At 48.6% G+C, this 21,397-nt stretch overlaps 1 protein-coding gene across 15 annotated transcripts in view; it reads right to left on the reverse strand.

The window, feature by feature from the left end:
- ZNF532 (zinc finger protein 532) overlaps nucleotides 1–20,959 on the reverse strand; it is a 110,444-nt gene extending 89,485 nt beyond the window's left edge. Inside the window, exons 1-3 of one of the 15 annotated variants that reach the window (XM_079942738.1) lie at nucleotides 19,558–19,804; nucleotides 17,824–17,905; nucleotides 17,630–17,697 (exon numbers count right to left, since the gene is read on the reverse strand). In XM_079942738.1, coding sequence (XP_079798864.1) covers nucleotides 17,630–17,697; nucleotides 17,824–17,852 — 97 coding nt within the window. In that variant the 5' untranslated portion in view covers nucleotides 17,853–17,905; nucleotides 19,558–19,804. Of the gene's footprint in view, nucleotides 1–17,629; nucleotides 17,740–17,823; nucleotides 17,906–18,184; nucleotides 18,206–18,244; nucleotides 18,598–18,703; nucleotides 18,760–18,812; nucleotides 18,891–19,012; nucleotides 19,469–19,493; nucleotides 19,805–20,277 lie in introns of those variants that run through there. The other 14 variants (XM_079942743.1, XM_079942731.1, XM_079942742.1 and 11 more) reach the window with 14 other exon arrangements.
- Between the last annotated feature and the right edge of the window lie 438 nt (nucleotides 20,960–21,397).

Genomic DNA, 21,397 nt, shown 5'->3' on the forward strand with positions numbered 1-21,397 from the left:
ATAAAGCAGCTTTCACAGAGCTCGCCCTCAGTCACTTCCTCAGGAAGTGGGACTAACCACAGCTCACCCCCCCACCCCACCCCCCCGCCCAGCATGGTCCTAGGATTTGGGAAAGGACACTTTCACCACGACTGGCTCATCCCGCAGGGCAGAGGCTCCCGCGCGCTCAGCCCTGGGGTTCTGGCTTGGCTTTGTGGAGGCCCCAGGGGGAGGGGACGGGTCCCGCACTGCTGCCGAGGACCAGTTTATGTCCCTCTTCTGCCACCAGACCACCTCCCCGACACCAAGCGCCGGAGACTCAGGGTGCTGGACTGCCCCGTGACTGAAGCCGCACCCGACATACCCAAATTAAGCAACTCCAGTCCATCCACGTGACCGCTGTTTTCTTTCCCTGCGCAAGAGTCAAAAATAGAGTTGTGCTGACTTGCCGTGAGCGCCAGGGCTCTCAAACATGGAATATCTACTTAACCGAATACACAAAGCGTCCAAAAATACCTGTCCTGTGTTTTTCTTTAGAAAGCAGAATGTAAATTTGAAGGGCAGGACTGCCCTCGGGTTAGCATTTCAACATGATGGCTCTGCTAGAAAAGCTCGAAGGCCGGAGTCAGAGCTGACCAAATACCAAAGCCCTGCGTCTGAAGAGCTGGCTCAGTTCTGCCCAGACAACTGTGTGAAGGAGTAAGCGGCCGGCCAAACCCGGTTATTGAAACTCAGCCACCGGTCTTCCCAACGGGTGGCCTTCCTTTCACCTCCAGGAATGCCTTTGGGAACCAGGTCACCTACCTGGGCCGACGGTCTCTGCAGATATCTGGCGCGAGACAGTAAACAGGTGTTTGGGGCAAGGGGCTTGCCCAGACACCCTCCAAGTCTAATGAAAGAAAACCTTCAGCTGAGGAGATTACAAACTATGGGATTCTCTCTCCAAAACCACACTCACAACCAAGAAATTCTTAAAGTCCAGAAGGAAAAACCTGTTCTTTCCTTAGCTACTCCCAAGGGAAAAAGGGCCAGGATCCCAGTTGCTGGATCTGGAAGACATGCCATTGATCTTAGTGCACAGGCGCAAAGCTTTAAACCAGAGAAATAAAATCTTCCAAAGTGAGGGGCATCTGTGTAAAAATGTTTGGTGCACAGTTATTTGCAATACAGCAAAACACTGGAAAACGTATAAATGTCCATCAGCAGAGAAATGATTACATCAATTACGGTACATCCTTTTTCTTTTTTAAACTGTGGTAAAATATACATAACATAAAATTTACCATCTTAAACATTTTTAAGTGTACAGTTCAACAGTGTTAAGTACATTCACATTGTTCATGGTACATCCTTTCTGATGGAGTGCTACGCACTCATTAAAAGTAAGGTAGAGCTATTATAGATACTGACATGGAACAATCAAGATACACCATTTAGTGGGGGGGGGGGGGGAACCAGTTCCTAAAACAATATATACACTACATTAAAATCAAAAAGAAAAAATAAGCATACTGCATTGTACATGTTTATACAGACAGTTATGTAAAATAAGCATACTGCATTTTATACATTTATACATACAGATACGTAAAATGTATAGATACGTAAAGTTCATAGAAAGGCTCAGGTTTCACACTAAACATCTGACGCCTGAATCCAGAAAGGGCAGGGGCAGGATGGTTTTCAAAGTTCACCACCTAAGCATTTTCACAATCTCTTACCTACAGGGAAGTAGATGAAAGTTTACATTTCCTATGAACTCGGGGAGAGTCAGAATCATCAACCTTGGCAATTCTGTCAAAGGTACTTTTGCAAGCGCTCTATCTCCCACTGGATATTCCACATTCTTTTAACTAAAAGGCCCCTGTGCCGGCAATTCACTAATTTGTCCATGAGTTTATAGAAATACTGAAAGGGTCTGGGCTAAATCTGTCACCATTAATAAACTTCAGAAAAAGTCATTACAGCCTCTGCTTGAAGTGGCTTATTCAAACAGTTTCAATGATGAGAGAGCAAGAAAAAAATTTCTAAATTTCTTTGCTATTAGTTGGATACAAAATGTTTCGTGTTTGGTGAATTCCAATTATTTCAAAACTAAGAAATCACTTACAGACCCATTTAAGTACTAAAAACAAAAGATCCCGGCTTAAGAGAAAAACTCATGAAGGCTTCAGAAACATTCCTTTGGCATTTTATAAATGCCACACTTTTCAGTAGCATCTCTATAATTCTAGCTTGAAGCAAAGTATAGATTTTCTAAATTAGAGGTGATATTTTGAGAGTACAGACAGGAGAGCTTCAAAGTAATTTTCCTTTGTCACCTGAATAAGTCTTCCAGATTTTTGCACAAAAATCCTAAATCCTGCACAGAAGCCTTTGTCCCTGAAATGCTCCCATCAAACCAGCGGCTCTATCTTTTGCTGTTTTGTATTCATTTTACCAGCAACTTCTTTATTTTAAATACGAAACAAGCTATTTGCAAACATTTTTGAGACTTCCAGCGTTAGAAAACATGGAGGCGAGCCCTAGCAGCTGAAGGTATCTTGCTCTTCTCTGGGGGTTTCACAGTCCAGCCACACGTGCTCGCCGGCTTCCCTCAGAGGTCTTTCTTTTGGAATTTTTACTAGCCCAGTTTTGAAGTGTCGTCCTTGCTACAAGGCTTTGAGTCAGTGGTTCTCAACGGGGGTGATTTTGCCCCTCGTCTGCCACCACAGACATTTAGCAACGTCCAGGACGTTTTTGGTCGGCACATCGGAGCAGGGCGAGGGGTGCTACTGGCACCCAGCGGGGTACTGAGTAGAGGCCAGGGACGCTGCGAAACATCCTACACTGCACAGACAGCCCCCAGACAAAGAACTGCCCAGCCCCAAATGTCACCAGTGCTGAGGGTGAAAAGCCCTGCTCTGCATGAACAGACACTCCCCTTATCACCTGTTCTCCTCCCACCAACACCTAATCCTCCTAAGATCACGAGAAACCTGCTCCCCTTGCGCATGCACACCAGAGCCACCTCCCAGCCTAGAGAGGGTGGCGTCACCACTCCAGCTACCCCTCCACTTCCTCTCCCACCAGCTGAGGAAGGGTGTAGACAAAGGGGCTCCCCGCAGGGTTATCACAACTGGTCCTGAATTCCAAAATGAGGCCATTGCCTAGTCTTGCTAGATACCAAATTCACTTAAGGCATTTTTGGATTTATGAAAGGTAGTACTTTCATCTATAAAACATGACTGAGAGCATCCCCCAAGGTTATCATTCACAGCATGTCTACAGGCTGCTGACTCTAAAAGAAAACTCACTTAAAGTTCTCTTCCTGGAGTAGACAGAAAACAGAAACACACAGAGAAAGAGAATTGATCATATTTTTGTCCAACGCTATGTTCTATTAAAAGGAGGAGGAGGAGGAAGGTGTCTGTTTCTCACAAGGCCCTCCCTCATTTTTTACTAATTTCATCAAAGACAACCGACAGCTTGGAACAATGGTCCCCCAAGAACACTCCTCCTGCTGTTCAATTTCCACCAAAAAGGCGAAAGAAGGGATTCTACAGTCTAGGAATTTGGGAAGTGCTGGATTCAGCACCCCCACACACACCTTTCTTTTAAGGCTTCTCTGAACCTGCCAAGTGCTGATGTGAACTTCTAGTGCGAAACTTCATTATGGGGCTCCGGTGCCCAGGCTGGGAACACTACCCAAGCTTATTTGATGCTGGAAGCTTTCGGGGGGAGACATCTTTGGGACATATTTGAAACAAGGTCTAATCAATTATGCCCTCCTTGGAGGACGGTATTAGGAAATAGGAGTTCTGCAGCCGAGTGTGAGGGAGACGCTTCCTGCCCGTGTTTCTGAACAACTCTACCTCCATGTTTTTCTTGGTACTTCCTCTCCAGGGGCACCTCTGCATCGACCCAAGACAACTTAAGGAAAGGACAAGAGAGCAGAATCTCCAAATATGGAGGAAGAACAAGCGGTAGTATTTCTAAAGGGACTCTGCCGTAGAAATGACTATAAAAACAGTGTTTGACCGGTTCTGTGAGTACTGCCAAGAGGAGGCTATCTGTGTTGCCAAACGCACATGCACACAGGTAGGCACACGTTTACGGACAGTAAAGGAAGAAAAATCAGGGGACCAAGGTATCTCTTAATGTTCACCTGCTCTCAGTAGCCATAGCCACATCAGGGTCGGGCAGCAAACAAGACACACCTCCTGAATCTTGACAATAGGAGAAATACTGGTTGACCCAGAAGCCGTGGCTTTGAACCTCAAAGATATCTGAGCCGCCCACTGATCAGCTATAGACATGACACCTCTAAACCACAGTACGTTGTGGCAGCTAAAACCTGGGCTTTGGAATAAGACAAACTGGAGTAAGTCCTGGCTCTGCTCTTTAAAAGTTACAAGATTCTGCGCACGTTACTTCTTTAAGCTTCTGTTTTCTTGAGTAGAAAATGGAGGTGGTAAGATCTACCCCACAGTTATTGTGAGAATTAGATAAAACAATCCAGGGAGGTGCTGGCTACAGTATCTGGAATATAGTAAGTACATATTAATGTGAGTTATTAAAACATCAAAACAAGGCCAGTGATAGAATTCTAGCATAGAGAAAGCCCTAGAAGAAATTCAGCCACAACTCTGATGCCCCCAAATAGGGGACGATAAGGACACAGATGCCACCAGAATTCTCAACAACTACATGGACTTAATAATGAGCATCCTTCACTCAAATGCCTCTAGCAGAAAGGCAGCCCAGCAAGGTCTTCTAAGAAGCCAGCAGAGGCAGGACACCATTTTCCTATCCTCAATGACCTGAAATTAGAGCACTGTGTAACCAGAGAAGTTATAGCTAAATCTGAAACTCCAACAGAAGTCAACAATACCCTAATGCCCAAGATTAGGAGGAAAAGAAATTTTTTAAAAATCTGTGAGTCATCTAAATGAAAACCAGCAAAGCTTAATTATTACTACTCAAGTACTAAACCATGTGTTTAATCATTCCCCCAAATGAACGTTGGACAGCTAAACCAGACTTGCATTTTGCCAAACAGACATACACCTGTGAGGGGCCTCAAACATTCATACACTCACACCAAGCCCCCGCCACCCCCCATGCGAGTCCTCACATATACATCTACGCACCCAGGAGAGACCCTAAACATGACGCTTGAACAAGTCCTCCAGCCATTCGGCCAGTTTTCCTACCTCCAGCGCCCCAGTCCAGTGCATTCCTCAGACACGTGCTATGCATTTATGGAGCAAATACTGAAAGCTAAACATTCTGTTTTTGTGATTTTTGAGTAAACACAAAATAGAGAAAAGACTGCACTTCTACATTCAAAAGAGCTCGTACACCTTGGCTCCTATACTGAAGAATGTAAAAGGTACAGGCGTCGGGTCCCAAAGAGGCAGCTGTGAACACCGACTCCAACAATGACTGGCCGCTCAGCCTGGCGTATCTGTTCATCCTCGGGGCCTCAAGTGCCTCAGGCATAAAATGGTTTAAGGCCACCCACTTGTCAGGGTTGCTGTGAGGCCTGATGATTCAGAAATCCAGAGTGTCTCCAAACAGACACAGTTTCCTTCACTGCACTTTCCCAAAGTGACCAAGTCACCCTTTAGCTATCTTCCTTGCAACTCTTGTTTTCTGAGTCATTTCCTGCCTCAAAATCTCTGTCCCAGCCTGAAGACTCTGCCCGGCATCCTCTGCACACGTCTTCTTCTCATGCCAGGCGCTAAGCTTTCCCATCATTTCCCTCCTTGGGTCTGCTTTCCCTTTTTGTAAAAACTCCATCCCTCTATTTTTCAAAACTGCACCCGAAGTTTATCTTTACTGGAACCGCTACTTCCACGCAATGTTTCCTTTTTTGTGTATTTCCTCCCACCTCTACCTTTAGAAGCCAGATGAGCCTATCAGAGAACAGTGTGAAAACCTGACACAAATTCCACTCGTTTATGGCTGAGCTGTTTCCTGACAGTAACGAATTACGGCAATGCTACAGGCTGCGCTCCCTAAACGGTGGAGTCGGAGAGCAACCCCGGGCTCTAGGCTAGAGAGGAGAGCAGATGAAAGACGGGACAAACCAAGGAGACCCCATCCTGACTGAAAAAGCCAACAGCTGGTCCACAGCATCGTCGTCACGTGTGAACAAGAGCACGTTCTATAAAAGGCACCCCCCCCTTCATTGCCTCCTTTTGGCCTACAGCCTGTTGAACTTCGCTAATAAACACGAGCAGCTCGTATTTTCACAGCCTTTACTCATATACTTACTGGTGCACCGATGTGAGAACAAAGGCGGCCGCCAGACCTTGCTCTTCGGATGACATTCTCTAGAGCATCACATCATACAATGGGGAATGCCTGGACCAGACGCACCAAAGACAGCTAACACTGCAGCCATTTGCCGTTATGATCCCTCTACTGTAGCAGACATTCCTCAGGGTGTTGCACAAGCCCACTGGCCACCTCCTCTGAAACTACTGTCCCCTGTTTAGGGTCAGCAGTAACCCTGCCCTCCAAGCCACAGCGGATGAGACCAGGACCAATTAGGTTTTTGGTCTTGAGAACTGGCAGTGAGACTGAGGAATACAGGTGATGTCCACCGGCGGCTTAAACGAGGACGCGGGGACACGTGGGCTGTGGGACAGCCACATGCTCAGGAAAGAGAACGCCGCTGTACCAAGGGAGAGGCACAAAGTGACAACTGAGGACGCGAGGCCCTAAAAAGAGCAAAGAATAATCTTAGAGCAAGATGATGTCTGAGTTCCCGGTTTCAGGTCCTCGTGGCAGCAGCTGGGGCCTAACGGCTAGCTCCCTTTCTTATGGTGTTGGTTTAAACAGCCGTGTCCTGATCGTGTGTCCTCTAAAGTCAAGCAAACTCCAAACGATCTAGTGTTGCAATGCCTTCCCACGTGAATCCTGTCTACAAGGAGCTACTGCTTCTCCCAATCCGTCTCCTCACCTCGGCCGCCTGAGCTGTCCTTGGTTGTCACCATCCCAAGTGAAGGCCACCTCGTAAGGCTGGTTCCGATTCAGTTATCCAGGGACCATGGGCACTGTATCTCCTACTGTGCTCACTCACTCACCTGTTCACTAACTCGCTCCACAATCATCCCGTGGGGCTCTCCTATGAGCACAGAGATCGTGCACATCTCCTGGTGCCTGTGGTCCTGAACTCTTACATGCTGCGCACTCCCGGTTCTTTCCTAGCTCACTGCACTGGGGACCAGCCATCTTTGCTTTGCCTTGTGATGTTCTCTGCACGTCTATCTGCCTGGTCTTTGACGCTGACTCCTGGCATACTCCAGTAAGGCTTCTGACTCACTACCCCACTACATCCTGAACTCACCCCCAACTCAGGTTAACATCCACGGTTCCAATCCTTTTCTCCAGGGCTGCCTCCGTGGCCGTGCCCGTCCTGAATGCCCAGACTTGTCCCTGCTCCCCGCACGGCAATGTGACACCACGGACGACATACTCACAGGTCCAAGACACGTACCTCCACCACCCCAGGCAGGGATTCTGCACGAAACGAGGAGCTGACGGATTTAGCCAACAATTAATAAATCGTATTCAATGTGCTGGATCCATGTATCATAGAACTCTGTGTCCAAATGTCCAGTAAGAGCTAAAACTCAACTAGGATTTCTGTGAAATGGGAGGCTTTACTTGTAGAGAGATGGGGTGGCAAACTATCTCATGGAACAGATACCATTTTATCCTTACAACTAATCTAATCAATGTCCATTCCCAACATCAGAAACAAGCCAACTACAGTTTCGTAGTCTACAGTTTATCGTTCAGACGCATAACCAAACTCCTTCCTAGAACTCAATCTCTTGTTTGGCCCAGGCCCCGGAGTGACCCTTCCCAAGGCATCTGGATCCAGGGACTCCAGGGTGGTCGCCTTCATCAGGCGCTGGACAAGCAGGTGGTGGGGATTAGCCATTCTTCAACACGGCCCTGGGAGGCGGCTCATTAGGACTCCCATTCTAAGGAGAAGTCACAAGTCACCCAATTCCTTGTCAGGTATGGAGGCAGAAATAGTGGCCGGCTAACAGCTCCGAGTCCTCACCTCCCATCAGATCCCAAGTCCCTGATCCAAACATGGCACAGTCACCCTTACGTGTTGATTTAAGGTCTGAGAGTCTTCATCACAATGACTTGAAATGGTTGGAGCCCTGTCGTGTATCTCCTGGATCTCATCTCAATATTAAAATCACCTTGTCTCATCAGACTAGATGCCAAGGGCTCAAGGTAATAAAGCTGGAGTAACGCAGGTATGTGGGAACAAGAATAAACTGAGGATCCAGTCAGACCCCGTGTACCCAGAAATCAGTGTTCACGCCAGACTGGGCGTCCATGGCTGAAAACCAGGGCTGACCCCAACTGCACTCACTGGCATCAGATGCAAAGCGAGGGTGAGTTCCCACAGTCAGGCAAGGCTGGGAGAATCAGATCACTCTGGAAGCAAAGGCAGCAGGTCTGAAACCAAGGGAAACAGTGGAGACTTCCGCTACTCAGTGTGGTCCACAGGCCAGCAGATCACCATCACCTGGGAGCCGGTCAAAAATGCAGAATCTTGGGCCCATACCAGTCCTATTGAATCATTATCTGCATCTTTTAACAAGACCCCCAGGTGATCTGTATGTAAATTAAAGTGCGAGAAGTCCCATCTGGATAACAAGGGCACCCAGGAAGGACATGGGACTGTGGGCCGCAGGTACAGGACAGCAGCGGCAGGTAGGGAGAGGCAGCAAGAAGCAGGGAAGAACTCCAGAGCCAGCCAGACCCTGGTCCAAGTCTAGGCTCAGTCTCTCACTAGTGGTGCCACCCCTGGTCACTTAGCCTCTCTTTAAGTCTCCCTGGGGATATCCTACCTTTCAGGCGACAGTCAGTGTAAAGCATCTAGCACCCAGTAAACTTGCAGTAAATGCTAGTTCCCTTTCCATTCAGAAGCAGACACCAACCGGCACGCATGTTTAAACCCCATAACCCGGGGATGAATTAGGAATATCTGGGAGAGAAAGGGAGCCCAAACTAGGGGAGAATGAGTTTCTCTAACAAGGAGACCCTAACGTAGTTCTTACACTATCTTTTTCAACCAAAAGAGGGACTCAACATCAATAAATATGAACACTGCAGGGCACCAGTGGAGTTTCACTGTTAAATTTATTTAGTTATCCAGACCAGCACTGTCCGACAGAAATAGAATGAAAACCAAATACATGGTTTTAAATTTTCTATTCCTATTTTTAAAAGAATAGAAGGGAGGGAATGTTGTGAAGTAAGTTTTAATAATAAATTTTATTCAACCAAAATGTCCTTTCAACATATGCTATTAGTGAGACATTTTACATTCTTTTTTTGTATAGGTCTTCAAAACCTGGTGTATACTTTATGCTTACAGCCCATCTCAATGAGGACTAGCCACGTTACAAGTGCTCAAAAGCCATGTGAGGCTGGTGCCTGCCGCACTGGACAGGGCAGTCCTGGACAGAAAGGTCCCGGGGATCCCTTCTCCACTCAATCTTCCATCACCTCCAAATCCCAGTGTGCAAGACACAACTATCTGGTCCCTGCAAGCGAACATGCGCAGGAAAGGGACGGAACAGAGGCTTGAGCTACCTGCCATATAGTCACGATCAAATTTTGCTTGTTTTTAAACTCTGGTTGATATAAATTACACCAGTAGACGGACAACCCAGACTCTAGCCACTCGCCGACTGGGCTGAATTTTTCTGGGAGCAAAGACAGTTGTAAGATTACAACTACAAAATTTGTCCAAGATTTTCCAGCTACAAAAGGAAGTGCAGCCAAGTAGGAACAAGTACTCTTACCTAGATTTCACCCACTTTCACCAGATATAGGGCAGCTGTAACTGAAAACCTAAAGGCAAGGCAGGAGACACTCACTGTGTAAGTTTTCACGCCCCACCCTCCAAAAACAAAAATCGCTACTGATAAAGGAGGTAAAAGAACAGGAGAAACACTACCTTCCAAGACAGAAAATGTCCGGCCTAAGGCCCTTCCCCTATAACAGGAAGCCTCAGGAACACGATAGCTAAGATTTTAGGGAGGTCTCATCGCGCACCAGCCACTTCCCTAAGCACTTCATATGCGTTTAATCTTCAAAACAACCCTCAAGAAAAGTATGGCTTAGAATTTAAGTAACTTGCTTGAGGTCTCACAGCTAGCCAGGGGCAGAACACAGGTTTATATCATTGAGGGCTGGGCAGACAGGTATCTATCACTGAGAGCTGACCAAAGGCAACTGAAAATCTCCATGGCCTTTCCACCCCAATTTAAGCAGAACACTAGCCATAATCACTTCTCAAGCTGGAGACCTCAAACTACCTTCCCCACTCTTGCTATGTTAAATCAGCAAAACCGTTAAGAACCAGCTTATCAATGAGTACCTGCATGAGGGCTTCATTTGAATCACTCAAGCTCTCAGGTTCACAGGATGTAAGGACTGTAGGTATGAGCTGGCCTACATATACCATCAAAACACATATGAGAAATTCTGCAAGGCAGAGAGAAAGGAATGATGGCAACAGTCTTAGACCAGGAGGTCTAGAGTGCTGGGTTCTAGTTCCAAATGTGCTATTGATATTAACTACCTGCTGAACCACCACCCCCCGGCCCCGGCCGGCACTGCTACCGATTTAGGCTCACTATAGAAAATAAGGAGATAACTGTAAATATTTAATGTATTTCCAGTTTTGTGATTTTTTTTTAACACAGAGCTAGAAATTTTCTAACCTAGAAGTTTTTCAAAAATTCTTACTGCTCAGATACCTAAAGAATTTATTCCTCACAGAAGAAAATTATCAAAATCAATACCCATTACCAGACCCATGAGTCAGCAGGAGTTTGGTTCCCTAGAAGGTAAGACTGACTTGAGAAGACAGACATTCAAGAACCACACCACCTTGACTTTACCTTTAGGTCTCTATGAATCCTTCAAGATGCTCAGAATCTCTAATTATGTACAGTTGTAGTAATATCTGACTGAAAACAAAACCTGCATTTGGGGGCCCTAACGACCATCAACTAGAGGATACTTGGTGGGGAAGACTTGGGACAGCTAAGAAGGCCACTCTGAGTTCATCTAAAAATTACTTATTTCAGTCTCCAGATTTCGATTAAGTAGAATTTTCTCTCCCCCCTCATTCTAAAACAGGCAGAATTTAGAACTTCCTGTCTATAGCAGATGATTCAAAGAATTCTTTAAACTATGTTTCTGTGTTAGAACAAAAGATTTTTCACAACACCACTTTCAGTTTCCTTTGATTTTCTTATCCTTTTCAAAGAATAGATAAAACAAAAACACCTCTTGGTTCCTTCTCCCAATTTGTACCTCACCCTAGTACCCAGAAAAAAACATTTAATGAAGTCTTTCCAACAGGTTATTCCTAGCACTGTCCGTCTTGGGTGTAGATACAGATTCTCCCCTCTCCGTGACGACTAAGGTCAGGAAAACCTGCCTAATTACAAAGGCCCGCGACTGTGCCTCCCGCTTCTCCATGACACACTCACCGTCCTTAACGGCCACTCCCAACGCAAGAGTCTTCGGTGCCTTTGCTGTTTACCAGCTACTTGTGTCTCTCTAGCCTCCTCCCCCCAAGCACCTTCCATGGTTTCCCCTTGTCCCCAAGGCAGAAGAGCCCAGTGACGAGGAACATGCTTCAAATTCTGCCTCCACCACCATTTCTTTTTTCTTTTTTTAAACATCTTTATTGGAATATAATTGCTTTACAATACTGTGTCAGTTTCTGCTGTATAACAAAGTGAATCAGCTACACACATACATATGTCCCCATATCCCCTCCCTCTTGCGTCTCCCTCCCACCGTCCCTATCCCACCCCTCTAGGTGGCCACCACCACTTCTGAGCTGGCACACCTTGGCCAGGATCTTGGCCTGAGTTTCCCAACCTGCACCATGGGGATAACAGCATACAGCTCACCTCATCGTCTTGCTATTAAATGCAGGGAAAGGCCACCACAACGGACTGTGCTGCCTGCAGGTGTCAGCTACTAACACGTGGTCTGCCTTTCTGGAAATGTCCTGCCCTCCAACTTTCTGAAGCATGCTTCTCAAGCTCTTCAGCCCCTACCTCCCCTTCATTTATGCTTTTTACTATAGAAACCATTATGTTATGGGAGCCCAAACTCAAACCTTTTCATACCTTTCTTCTATCATCTCTGTTCTGTATTAGTTGCCGCCAGTCTAGACCTCCAGCTCAAACAGATCTGGGAGGCAAAGGACACCCCGCGGGCAGGCAACACAACCCAAACCTGAACTCACCGTATCAACACCTCCACCTCCCAAATCTTTTCTGCCTCCTGAGTTCAGATTCTGAGAGACGCAAGTAACCCGTGGCGGCAGGTAACCTCAGAGAGCTGCCTCTGCCCCCACCCCTCCATCACGCTGCATATCCAGTCGGGGCCCAGCACACACACACCTGCACCTGATGCAGTAGCCACCTACCACTCCCTCCCCACGCCAACGCCTCAGAGGGAGCCCTCCTCCTTTCTCCTGCACTGCTGGGGTGGGGCCTCCCCTCTGACCTCCCTGCCTCCAGCCAGAGAAGTCCTCAGTCCTCATTCCATCCTCGTGGTGCTGGCCCAGGACCTCTGTCATGAAAAGTCTTTCTGCCTCTGCTGTCTACACAGGGAAGCCCACGCTGGAATGGACGATATAAAATGAACTTCAGAAGCCTGGCCCTTGTCAGCCTCGTAGCTTCCTCCTACTCTCCCATCCCCACCTGCGACACCAAGCTCTCCCAGGGCCTTTCCACACGCCACTCCATCGGGCTCTCATGCTCTTCCCCCAAGTCTCTGCCTGCCTTACATACTCTTACTGGTTGTGCTCAGCAGCCACCTCTTCCAGGGCTCCTCCCTCCATGCTTGGCACTAGGTGGCCTATTCACATTCCTATCATAGCATCTGTAGGCTACTTCCCACTAGGTTTTCCTCTCTGGATTCCTTTTCCCTCGGTCCTCCCAGTGCCTAGCACAACGTCCGGTGCTTAGTAAACACGCAGTATCTGCTAAATGGATGAAATAATCCCCAAATTAACAATGATTCCCACTTCTCGAGCTCCTCTCCCTCCACACGTCACCATAACCTCTCCTGATCCTGAACACTGCTTTATCCTCTAAAAAAAACCAAGCTGCTTCCAAAATCTCCCTACTTCAGTGCTCTGATGTTGCTTAAATACTTTCACTTCTTTAAAAGACACAGGGCTTCCCTGGTGGCGCAGCGGTTGAGAGTCTGCCTGCTGATGCAGGGGACACGGGTTCGTGCCCCGGTCCGGGAAGATCCCACATGCCGCGGAGCGGCTGGGCCCGTAAGCCATGGCCGCTGGGCCTGCGCGTCCGGAGCCTGTGCTCCGCAACGGGAGAGGCCACAACAGTGAGAGGCCTGCGTACCGCAAAAAAAAAAAAAAAAAAAGACACAAAAGCTGAATAATAACTTCAAATATTAAAATAACACCAATATTTTGACAGTCAATAAATCAGACAACTTATCATTAACGGTAAGTTCTTTCTGCAGCTAAGATTTCAACGGAGCTCTTTCGTACCCCTTTCCAAAATTTTGATTCTATTATTGGTTGGTGTTTTATGGAACCTGCCGAATGCCTCTGAGGAGATGAGGAATAACTGCTGAAGGGAATAAAGGCCATTTCACCACTGGCAGGTTCTTGTTTCCACTTTCGGCTAATTCCAATTAGTTCTGGGTTATAAAGCCTGTCATCCCGTTAGTGAGTGGTCTATTATCATGAACATCTCTCAAGTGTCTTCAGATAACATTTGCTATGAAAAATTTACTTGGGCAGTCTTAACTGCAGCTGACAAGGCTAGATCTTTTTTGTGAGGAATGACCAGCTGAATTTACTTTCATTCCTAATTTCTAATTCTTATCTACTTACCATATGACCCAGCCATCCCACTCCTAAGCCCTTACCAAAAACTTATGTTCAGACAAAAGACCTGTATGCAGATGTTTATAGCAGCTTTATTCCCAAACACCAAAAACTGGAAATAATCCTAATGTCTTTCAACGGGAGAACAGAGAAACAAACCGTGGTACATCCATACAGTGGTCGACACAACTTGGCAATAAAAAAAAGAACCACGTATGGATACAGAAGACAACATGGATGCCTTTCAAATGCACTTTGTAAGTCAAAGAAGCCATTGGTATGGCATTCTGGAAAAGACCAAATATAAGGGCAGAACAAATCGCTGGCTGCCGGGAGGCTGGAGTGGAGAGAAGAGTCTGACTGCAAAGGGACAGCAGGAGGAAAGTTTTTCAGGCAAGGGAACTACTCCCTATGGGTAGTGGTGGCGCATACACAGCACTACACGCTTGTCAAAACCCATAAAACCATGGGTTTTACTGTATGTAAATTTAAAAGTAAAAAAGGGTAAAAAGTTAATTATTTAACCATGACATAGTTAAAGATTATACGCCAAATACAGGCATACCTCCTTTGCGCTTTGCTTTACTGCACTTCACAGATACTGTGCTTTTTTTTTTTACAAATTCAAGGTTTGTGGCAACTGTGCATTGTCAGGTGATAGTTAACATTTTTTTCAGCAATAAAGTATTTTTTAATAAAGATACGTACGTTGTTTTTCTAGATACGCTACTGCACACATTACAGTACAGTGTAAACATAAATTTTATACATACCAAAAAACCAAAAAATTCAAGTGACTTGCTTTACTGCGATCATCACTTTCTGGTGGTGGTCTGGAACCCAGACCCACGGGATCTCTGAGGTACTGCCTGTATAATTAACACAAAGGTGTGGATTTCCTCGACGTTAAACAGTGGTTGTTGTTATTATTTTGTTGCTACTGTATTGCACTGATGAGGAAGAAATGTTAGGGGGACGGGGTGGGGGGCAACCCCAAGTCTTTCCCCCCTCCCCGTGCTGCCAACCTTTGCGAGGCTCCACAGGAAGGCAACCTCCACCCCAGCTGTGAACAGCTAAATGGAGTTCCACCAAGGATATGGGAAAGCTTATTCACAACCAACGGGAGACAGACGGTACCCCACAGTACAGCCCAAGAAAGCATTTCAAGGGAAGAAATAAAGGCGGCGGGGGGGAGGGGGGAGAGACTACAAATCCTGAAGTTCTAACTCATCCTAGTCAAAGGTATCAGCAGAAAATTCCATCCACGTGTTGGCTGCAGCATTCCTAGACCCTCCTTTAGAAAGGAGTCAAGGTGGGAGGTGGGTGGGGAATCTCTTTGTGAGAAAAGACAGCAAAAGAGAGAGAGAGAGAGAGAGAGAGAGAAGGCGAGCGAGAGTTCTCCTAAACCAGGAGGCTGAGAGTTCTAAAAACCCTGGATCCAACGTTCTTTAACATGGAAAAAGTGATGCTAAGTAGGCAAATGATAAAAACAAGCAAAGGTTCACCACCCAGTGACACTTTCTTTCCAGCGGACCCTCGTCAGCCAAACCGACGCATTCTTCCTCCAGAGGGGACGGCCCGCCTGGCGTCCTTGGAGACTGCCCCAGGCAATCCCGAGCAGGCGCTGGGCTCCGGGCTCCAGGTGTGGCTGCCCACAGGGCGACAGATTGGGGGGGGGGACCCGGAGGGCGCCAAGGGTGGGTGCCACCCTACTCCCACCTGGCTCTTCTGGGCAAGAGGATACTGCGGCTTCTCCGCACTCACATTCCCGAGCCCAGAAAACTCTGTTCCTCTCCGGGAGACCTGGGCCTGCCACATCCTCAGAGCCCAGCATGAGATCGCCACCTGAGACAAACCTCCAGCCAAGATGGGCTCCTGATTGCAGCCCTGGAGAACCAGCTCTCTGACCTGCAACGGCTCTCTGCAGCTGGAAAGTGGAAAGACGGGCCTGCGTGCAAAGCAAATGCTATTTTCCAGGCGCCTTCTGGGGGGAGGGGGAGTAACAAATCTAAAAACCACAGAGAGTAAACCAGAACGTTCTGGGACACGCCACGCCTTACAAAAAGGGCTTTAAAACATCCTATCAAGAAACAGTCACTGCAAGGGGTTAGCTGTCAAAGGTAAATAAAAATCACTGACTTTCTAAAGATAGGAGTGAAGGACTCAATTATAAAACAGCTTATTGTAGTATTAAGCTAATTAAGGTTTATCACATTAGCCATCTGAGTTTTAGTTGGCACCAGAAAAGCAGGAACAGCATATCATGCAACGTGGATTGGGATCTGCTTTGCAAGCAGATTTCTGCCACATTCAGACACAGAACCTCTGGCAGTCAAAAATGTTGCAGAATTGAAAACCAATTTTCGCACAGTGATTTGTCAAGAATCTTGTTCCATCACGTGAGCTATTTACTGGTCTCCCGGTCCGAGATTACATTTATCTCTATTAAATACCACACAAAGTATTCTGAGCTAACCATGCCCTGTTGTTTCTCTTTTGCCAGTTTTATCACACGCTGGATGCTCTGAAATTCTATGAAAAACATTTCAACAATAAAACCCTTGCATACTTGACACATTTCACTGCAGATATTCTGCCCACCAACTGTCAGCACAGAACCCATTCTAAGACCCTCGGCACTTCTGAAAAGACTGCTCTGCTGAATGCAAAGAGGAACAAAATACCCTCCACAGAGTAGGGGAGAAATTTGTTTTCAATCGTGTCTTCTATGGGCTCCTCTTGACTGTACTTTTACCAAACCAGAAGACAGAACTAGTTCTATCCGTTGTTGGCGTTCATCTTGGATTTGATTCTGGAACTGCTGGTTTCCTGTTTGGGGAAGTTGCAGTTCTTTTCACAAGGAACCCCAAGGCGAAATGTTTCTTATTCCCCTGTGCGGTCTCACTGCCTTTGTTCTTTACTTTGCTACCACTGATCACTGCTGCTTCTCTCTTCTCCTCTAAAACCTCTTTTGGTTTTGGAGGATGCATAAAAAATGCCAGCTCAAAGCAAACTGTCATCCTTTAAGGCCCTGGACATTTTCTACCATCCGCTGCTGTAAAGCTCTGAGTTAACAGGCATCTTTGCACAGAGGAAGCCAGACTACCCAGTCTTCTCCTGGCATTGCATTAAGTATTCCATATTAAAACGTATGCCACAAATAATCCAATGGCAAACTCACCGTCAACACCCCACCCCCGCCCAAATCAATAAAAGCCATTCCACCACTTGACTCAGAGTGAAAAGCCTTTCAGGTTAACACACAGAGCAAGGTAAAAAGAAAGGTGATGAATGAACAAAAGGCAAATCTACCTGCAGACTCCTCAGATCCCAAAAAGGTGGCTAGGCTGCCTGGATTTGACAAAGTCCTTCCATTTCCCTGTAATCATCGGGAAAATGCCCCATGTGTACTGCTTTAGTCTTATGCAAAACAGTGCATTCCCCACAAGGCCCTGACGCCTACCATTCTCTTCAACTTGCTTCTTTTCAGGCCTGCCTCTTATAAATGACCAGCCACATGCGATTTAATGAAGTCATTCTGATTTCGCCTTGATAGCAACACTAACATAAAGTCACCCTAATCCCATTAAACTTGGCTAAACGTCAAGAGTATTTCTTCTCCACTCTCCACCCAATATTATCTCCAGGGTACCAATGCACTGTCAATCTGTGTCTGAACGGATCTTCAAATAAATACTTAAATTCATGCTCAAAATTATCATATCTCACCTTGTGAACCTTGACCTTTTGGAAAGACTTTGGACCAATGTTCAGTTACTGTCACACGGTTGCATTCTCTGCAAATATGAAAGGGTTAAAAGCAGCCCCAGTCAACAGGCCTACAAGGAAAAAAAAGACAGCATGTATGCCTTACAGCATCACTGGAACGCATTTATGCTCATTTCCTAGAACAATATTGTTACCTTTTGGCCTTCATAATAGTCAGAAGCATCCCCAAAACCCTTTAGTAGCTTCTAAAAGGAAAAGCACAAAACAGAACATACCCTGCAAGAGAAAAAAACATGCAAAGTAGCATTCTCCAGCAACAAACTATTATTACAAATCCATCAGTTCATTTTGGTTTTGTTTTGTTAAAAACATAGAGGAGAGAGAGAGAGAGAGTGAGAGAGAGAGAGAGAGAGCGAGCCTGCAGAAACCAAGTGTCCCCACCCTAGCAAGGCACATTTTTTTCTTTAATAAGGGTCATAAATCTCAGCTCCTTGTCCATCCCTTAAGCAAAAGAAAAAGGCAGGAAAAGCCCAAGTAATCTCAGACCTTGCAAACCTGCACATTTTCCCCCATCTTCTCTACACAGACTCTTCTAGGGCTCCATTAGTCACGTACCAGTGCTGTGTGGTGTCTAAGTGTGCATTCACATACTGTGTTGGGATGGTCCCTTCCTGCAAGCTCCTCTGCTTTTGGCTGCCATGAAGGGAGGAAGCTGCTATCCCACTGTAGTAGCTCAGTGACTGCATTGTGCTCAGGAGCTGATCTGCCTCAAACCAGTTTCAACCGGTTCTGGTCACCCTACATAAAAAAGCTATGGCAACCCTCGCTGAGTTGCCAACAAGTCCCTGAAAATCATCAGCACAGGGAGGATCTCGCTGGGGGTGGCTGCTCCCTCTTAGGTCTTGGTGAGGACGGGAAGGTCATCGTGGGTCCCCTCCACCGGCGCACAAGCACACAGCCCTGGAAGGGCTCCCCTCACGAGCACCCCAGAGCCCCTCGGGCCCATCCCCCCTCCCGTCCACCCCAAAGCCCACCGCAGACACTGCTGCCCCTCCTTCTCCTTCCCCCACTTACCTCCCACAACCTGGCTCAGATCTTTGTGTACGTGTGTGTCAGTGTGTGTGCTCTGGGTTGGTGGCTGACAAAGAGCCCCCAGGAAAGCAATCTATGTGTGTCTGCTCACCCTGGCTGCGTCGGCGGCAGGGGCCGGCCTCGGCCTCCTAGCAGAGTGCTGCGGGCTTGTTGACCAGGCTCCTCTCTGCCTGTCACCCCCCCACCCAGCCCCCTCCTCCCGTTCCTCTCCTCTCTCTCGCAGCCCTGTCACCACCACCAGCAGCCCCCCAGTCTCCTCCTCCTCCTCCGACCTTCTCTTCTTTCAAGCACCTGGGGGGAGTAGTCCAAATCCCTTCACCTCGGGCAAGAAGTCTAGGGCTGCCCGGGGTGGAGGCGGGGGGGTGGGGGGGGCGGACTCGGGGCCAGTGGGACAGAGGGGCACAGAGGCCTTTTAAAAAATCCGCTGCGCAGCGCCAGCGCCGGAGGGGGGAGGAGGCGAGCGGCGGCGCTCACGTGGCCCCCCTCTCGGAACCTGCGGGGCCTAGCCAGACCGGCTGGTCCTCGGCCCCCCCAAGGAGGCCGGCGGGGCGCGAAGGCCGGCCGGCCCCAAGGCCAGGGTGGGACAGGCCGCGGCCGTCAGGCCCAGGGGCCGGAGCCTCACGCGCCGGCCCCGACCGCAGGGCCGGGCACGAGGGGCCCGCGCCCCCGCCCCTCGCCGGAGCCCGCCCGCGCCGCTTCCTCCGCGGCCCTGCACCCCTCGCTCGGCCCGGCCGCCCCCTCGCCGCCCCCCGCGTCCCGGGCGCACACCCACCCCCTGCCCGGGATTGGCCTTCGCAGCGGTCAAGCCCGGGCGTCTGGGCCGCAGCTCGGATGACCTTTGTTCAGCGCGGCGCCGCCGGCGGCTGCTGCTGCTGTAGCTGCTGCTGCTGTCGTCGTAGCGGCGGCGGCGGCGGCGGCGGCGGCTTCCATGTTACGGGCGTGTCAGCCGCATTCCCGCTGCCGGGGTCGAGGTGTGCGTGTGCGGCGGAGGGGCCTCGCCGCCGCTGCCGCCGCCGATGCTGCCGATGCAGCCGCCGCCGCCGCCGCCCGGGCCGCCCCGCCGCCGCCGCCGCCACCGCCACCGCCGCCGCCGCGGCCTTGCGGTGCGCCCGGCCCGGGCCCCGCGCCTCCCCGGGCGCCGCGCTCTAGGCCGCACGGCGGCGGCGGCGGCGGCCCGCCACGCCGGGGCCTACGATCGGGGTGCGGGCCCGGGCGGCGGCGGCGGCACCGGCGGCTCGGCCCGAGCGGCGAGCGAACAAAAGGGAGCGCGGGAGAGGGGGAGGGGGCGGCCGGTGGGGGAAGGGAGGATCGGGGAGAAGGAGGCGAGACGCGAAGCCCCGCAGCCCGCGGGCGCGGACGCTCGGCCGGTGCCGACTCGGCGGAGGGAAGGCGAGCCGCGCGGACCTGCCAAGTCTCGCCCATATGCGGCCGCCGCATCGCGGCTTCGCCCCGGAGAGCGGGGTGGTGGTGATGGTGGTGCTGAGGGCCTGCTGCTTTTTCCAGCGGCATTGCAGGCTCTCACCCAGTCCTTTTAATGGCCCCAAGCCGCAACTTACTCGAGTGGAAGGAAGCAAGGCCTCGCCAAAGATGGTTGCAAAAGACCGCGAGCCTCTACCCAGGATCTTGAAGCCAAGGTGGTGTTTTGTTATCCTCGTAATGGTGGCCAATAAGTCAGAAGAGAGCACGCTATCTTCAGATGCATTAAATCTGGAATTCTCCCTGGAGGTGGAAGAAGGGGCTCTCTTCTGGGTAGTTAGTGGTTTGGAGCCCTTTTCGCCTTAAACTGAGCCACAAAAGAATGGAAGACACCCCCTGGGGTGGGGAGAAAGCCCTGGTGTAAAAGACACACGTTTTGCTTTCGGAGAAAAAGCCACTGGGGCCAGATTGAAACATGGCATGTTCAGTTCATGTAGCTTTTTTTTTTTTTTAAATGGGGGAATGATATTGAGTAAACAAGATGTAATAGCCAAGTCTTTAAATTCACGAAGGGAGATGTGTACAAATGTAACAAGCACATATTGTACATACAGCAGGTGGTCACAGCCTCCAGAACACACACACACAAAAGATACATACATAAACCCCGTAAAGACTACAAAGGTGTATAATCGTTACCACGTCCGAGATGGAGACAATATATTAGCACCAGATCAGGTATGCTGTTCATATAGCCTTGGGTCCTGGTTCGTACAAGGTTCACAGACGTGCACTCGGTTGAAAGGTTTTTTAAAAAACGAGGAACCCCCAAATCAACCGAATTGTGCTTACCCTAGAAATAGGACAAAATGGAAGGATCTGAAAACAATGTCACCAACACCTCTTAAAAAGGCTCACTCCTGTTTGATCGGACTGTGAAGATACTAACGTTACTCGAGGAGCCGTGAAGATTCCCAGCACAGGAAGCGTTTCTGTGCTTTATTTTAAATTACATTAATTGGTTAATATTTGCAAAGTGTGCTGCAAAGTTTTCTTTTGTTAGTTTTTTTTTGGGGGGGGAGGGTGTTGTGTTTTTTTGTTTTGTTTTGTTATCTCAGTGTGCCTCTGCTTTGCATTAACTTCCATCGAGGAAGCCATTGTTCTCTGTTATGGGGTCATTGTCTGATGTAAATTGGAAGCAGCATTTTTGCTATTTAAGACTTTTCATGTAAATGAACTGAATGTTTCACGGAAGAGTTG

This window comes from Stenella coeruleoalba (assembly GCF_951394435.1).
Source record: "Stenella coeruleoalba genome assembly, chromosome: 14".
Classification (NCBI taxonomy): Eukaryota; Metazoa; Chordata; class Mammalia; order Artiodactyla; family Delphinidae; genus Stenella; species Stenella coeruleoalba.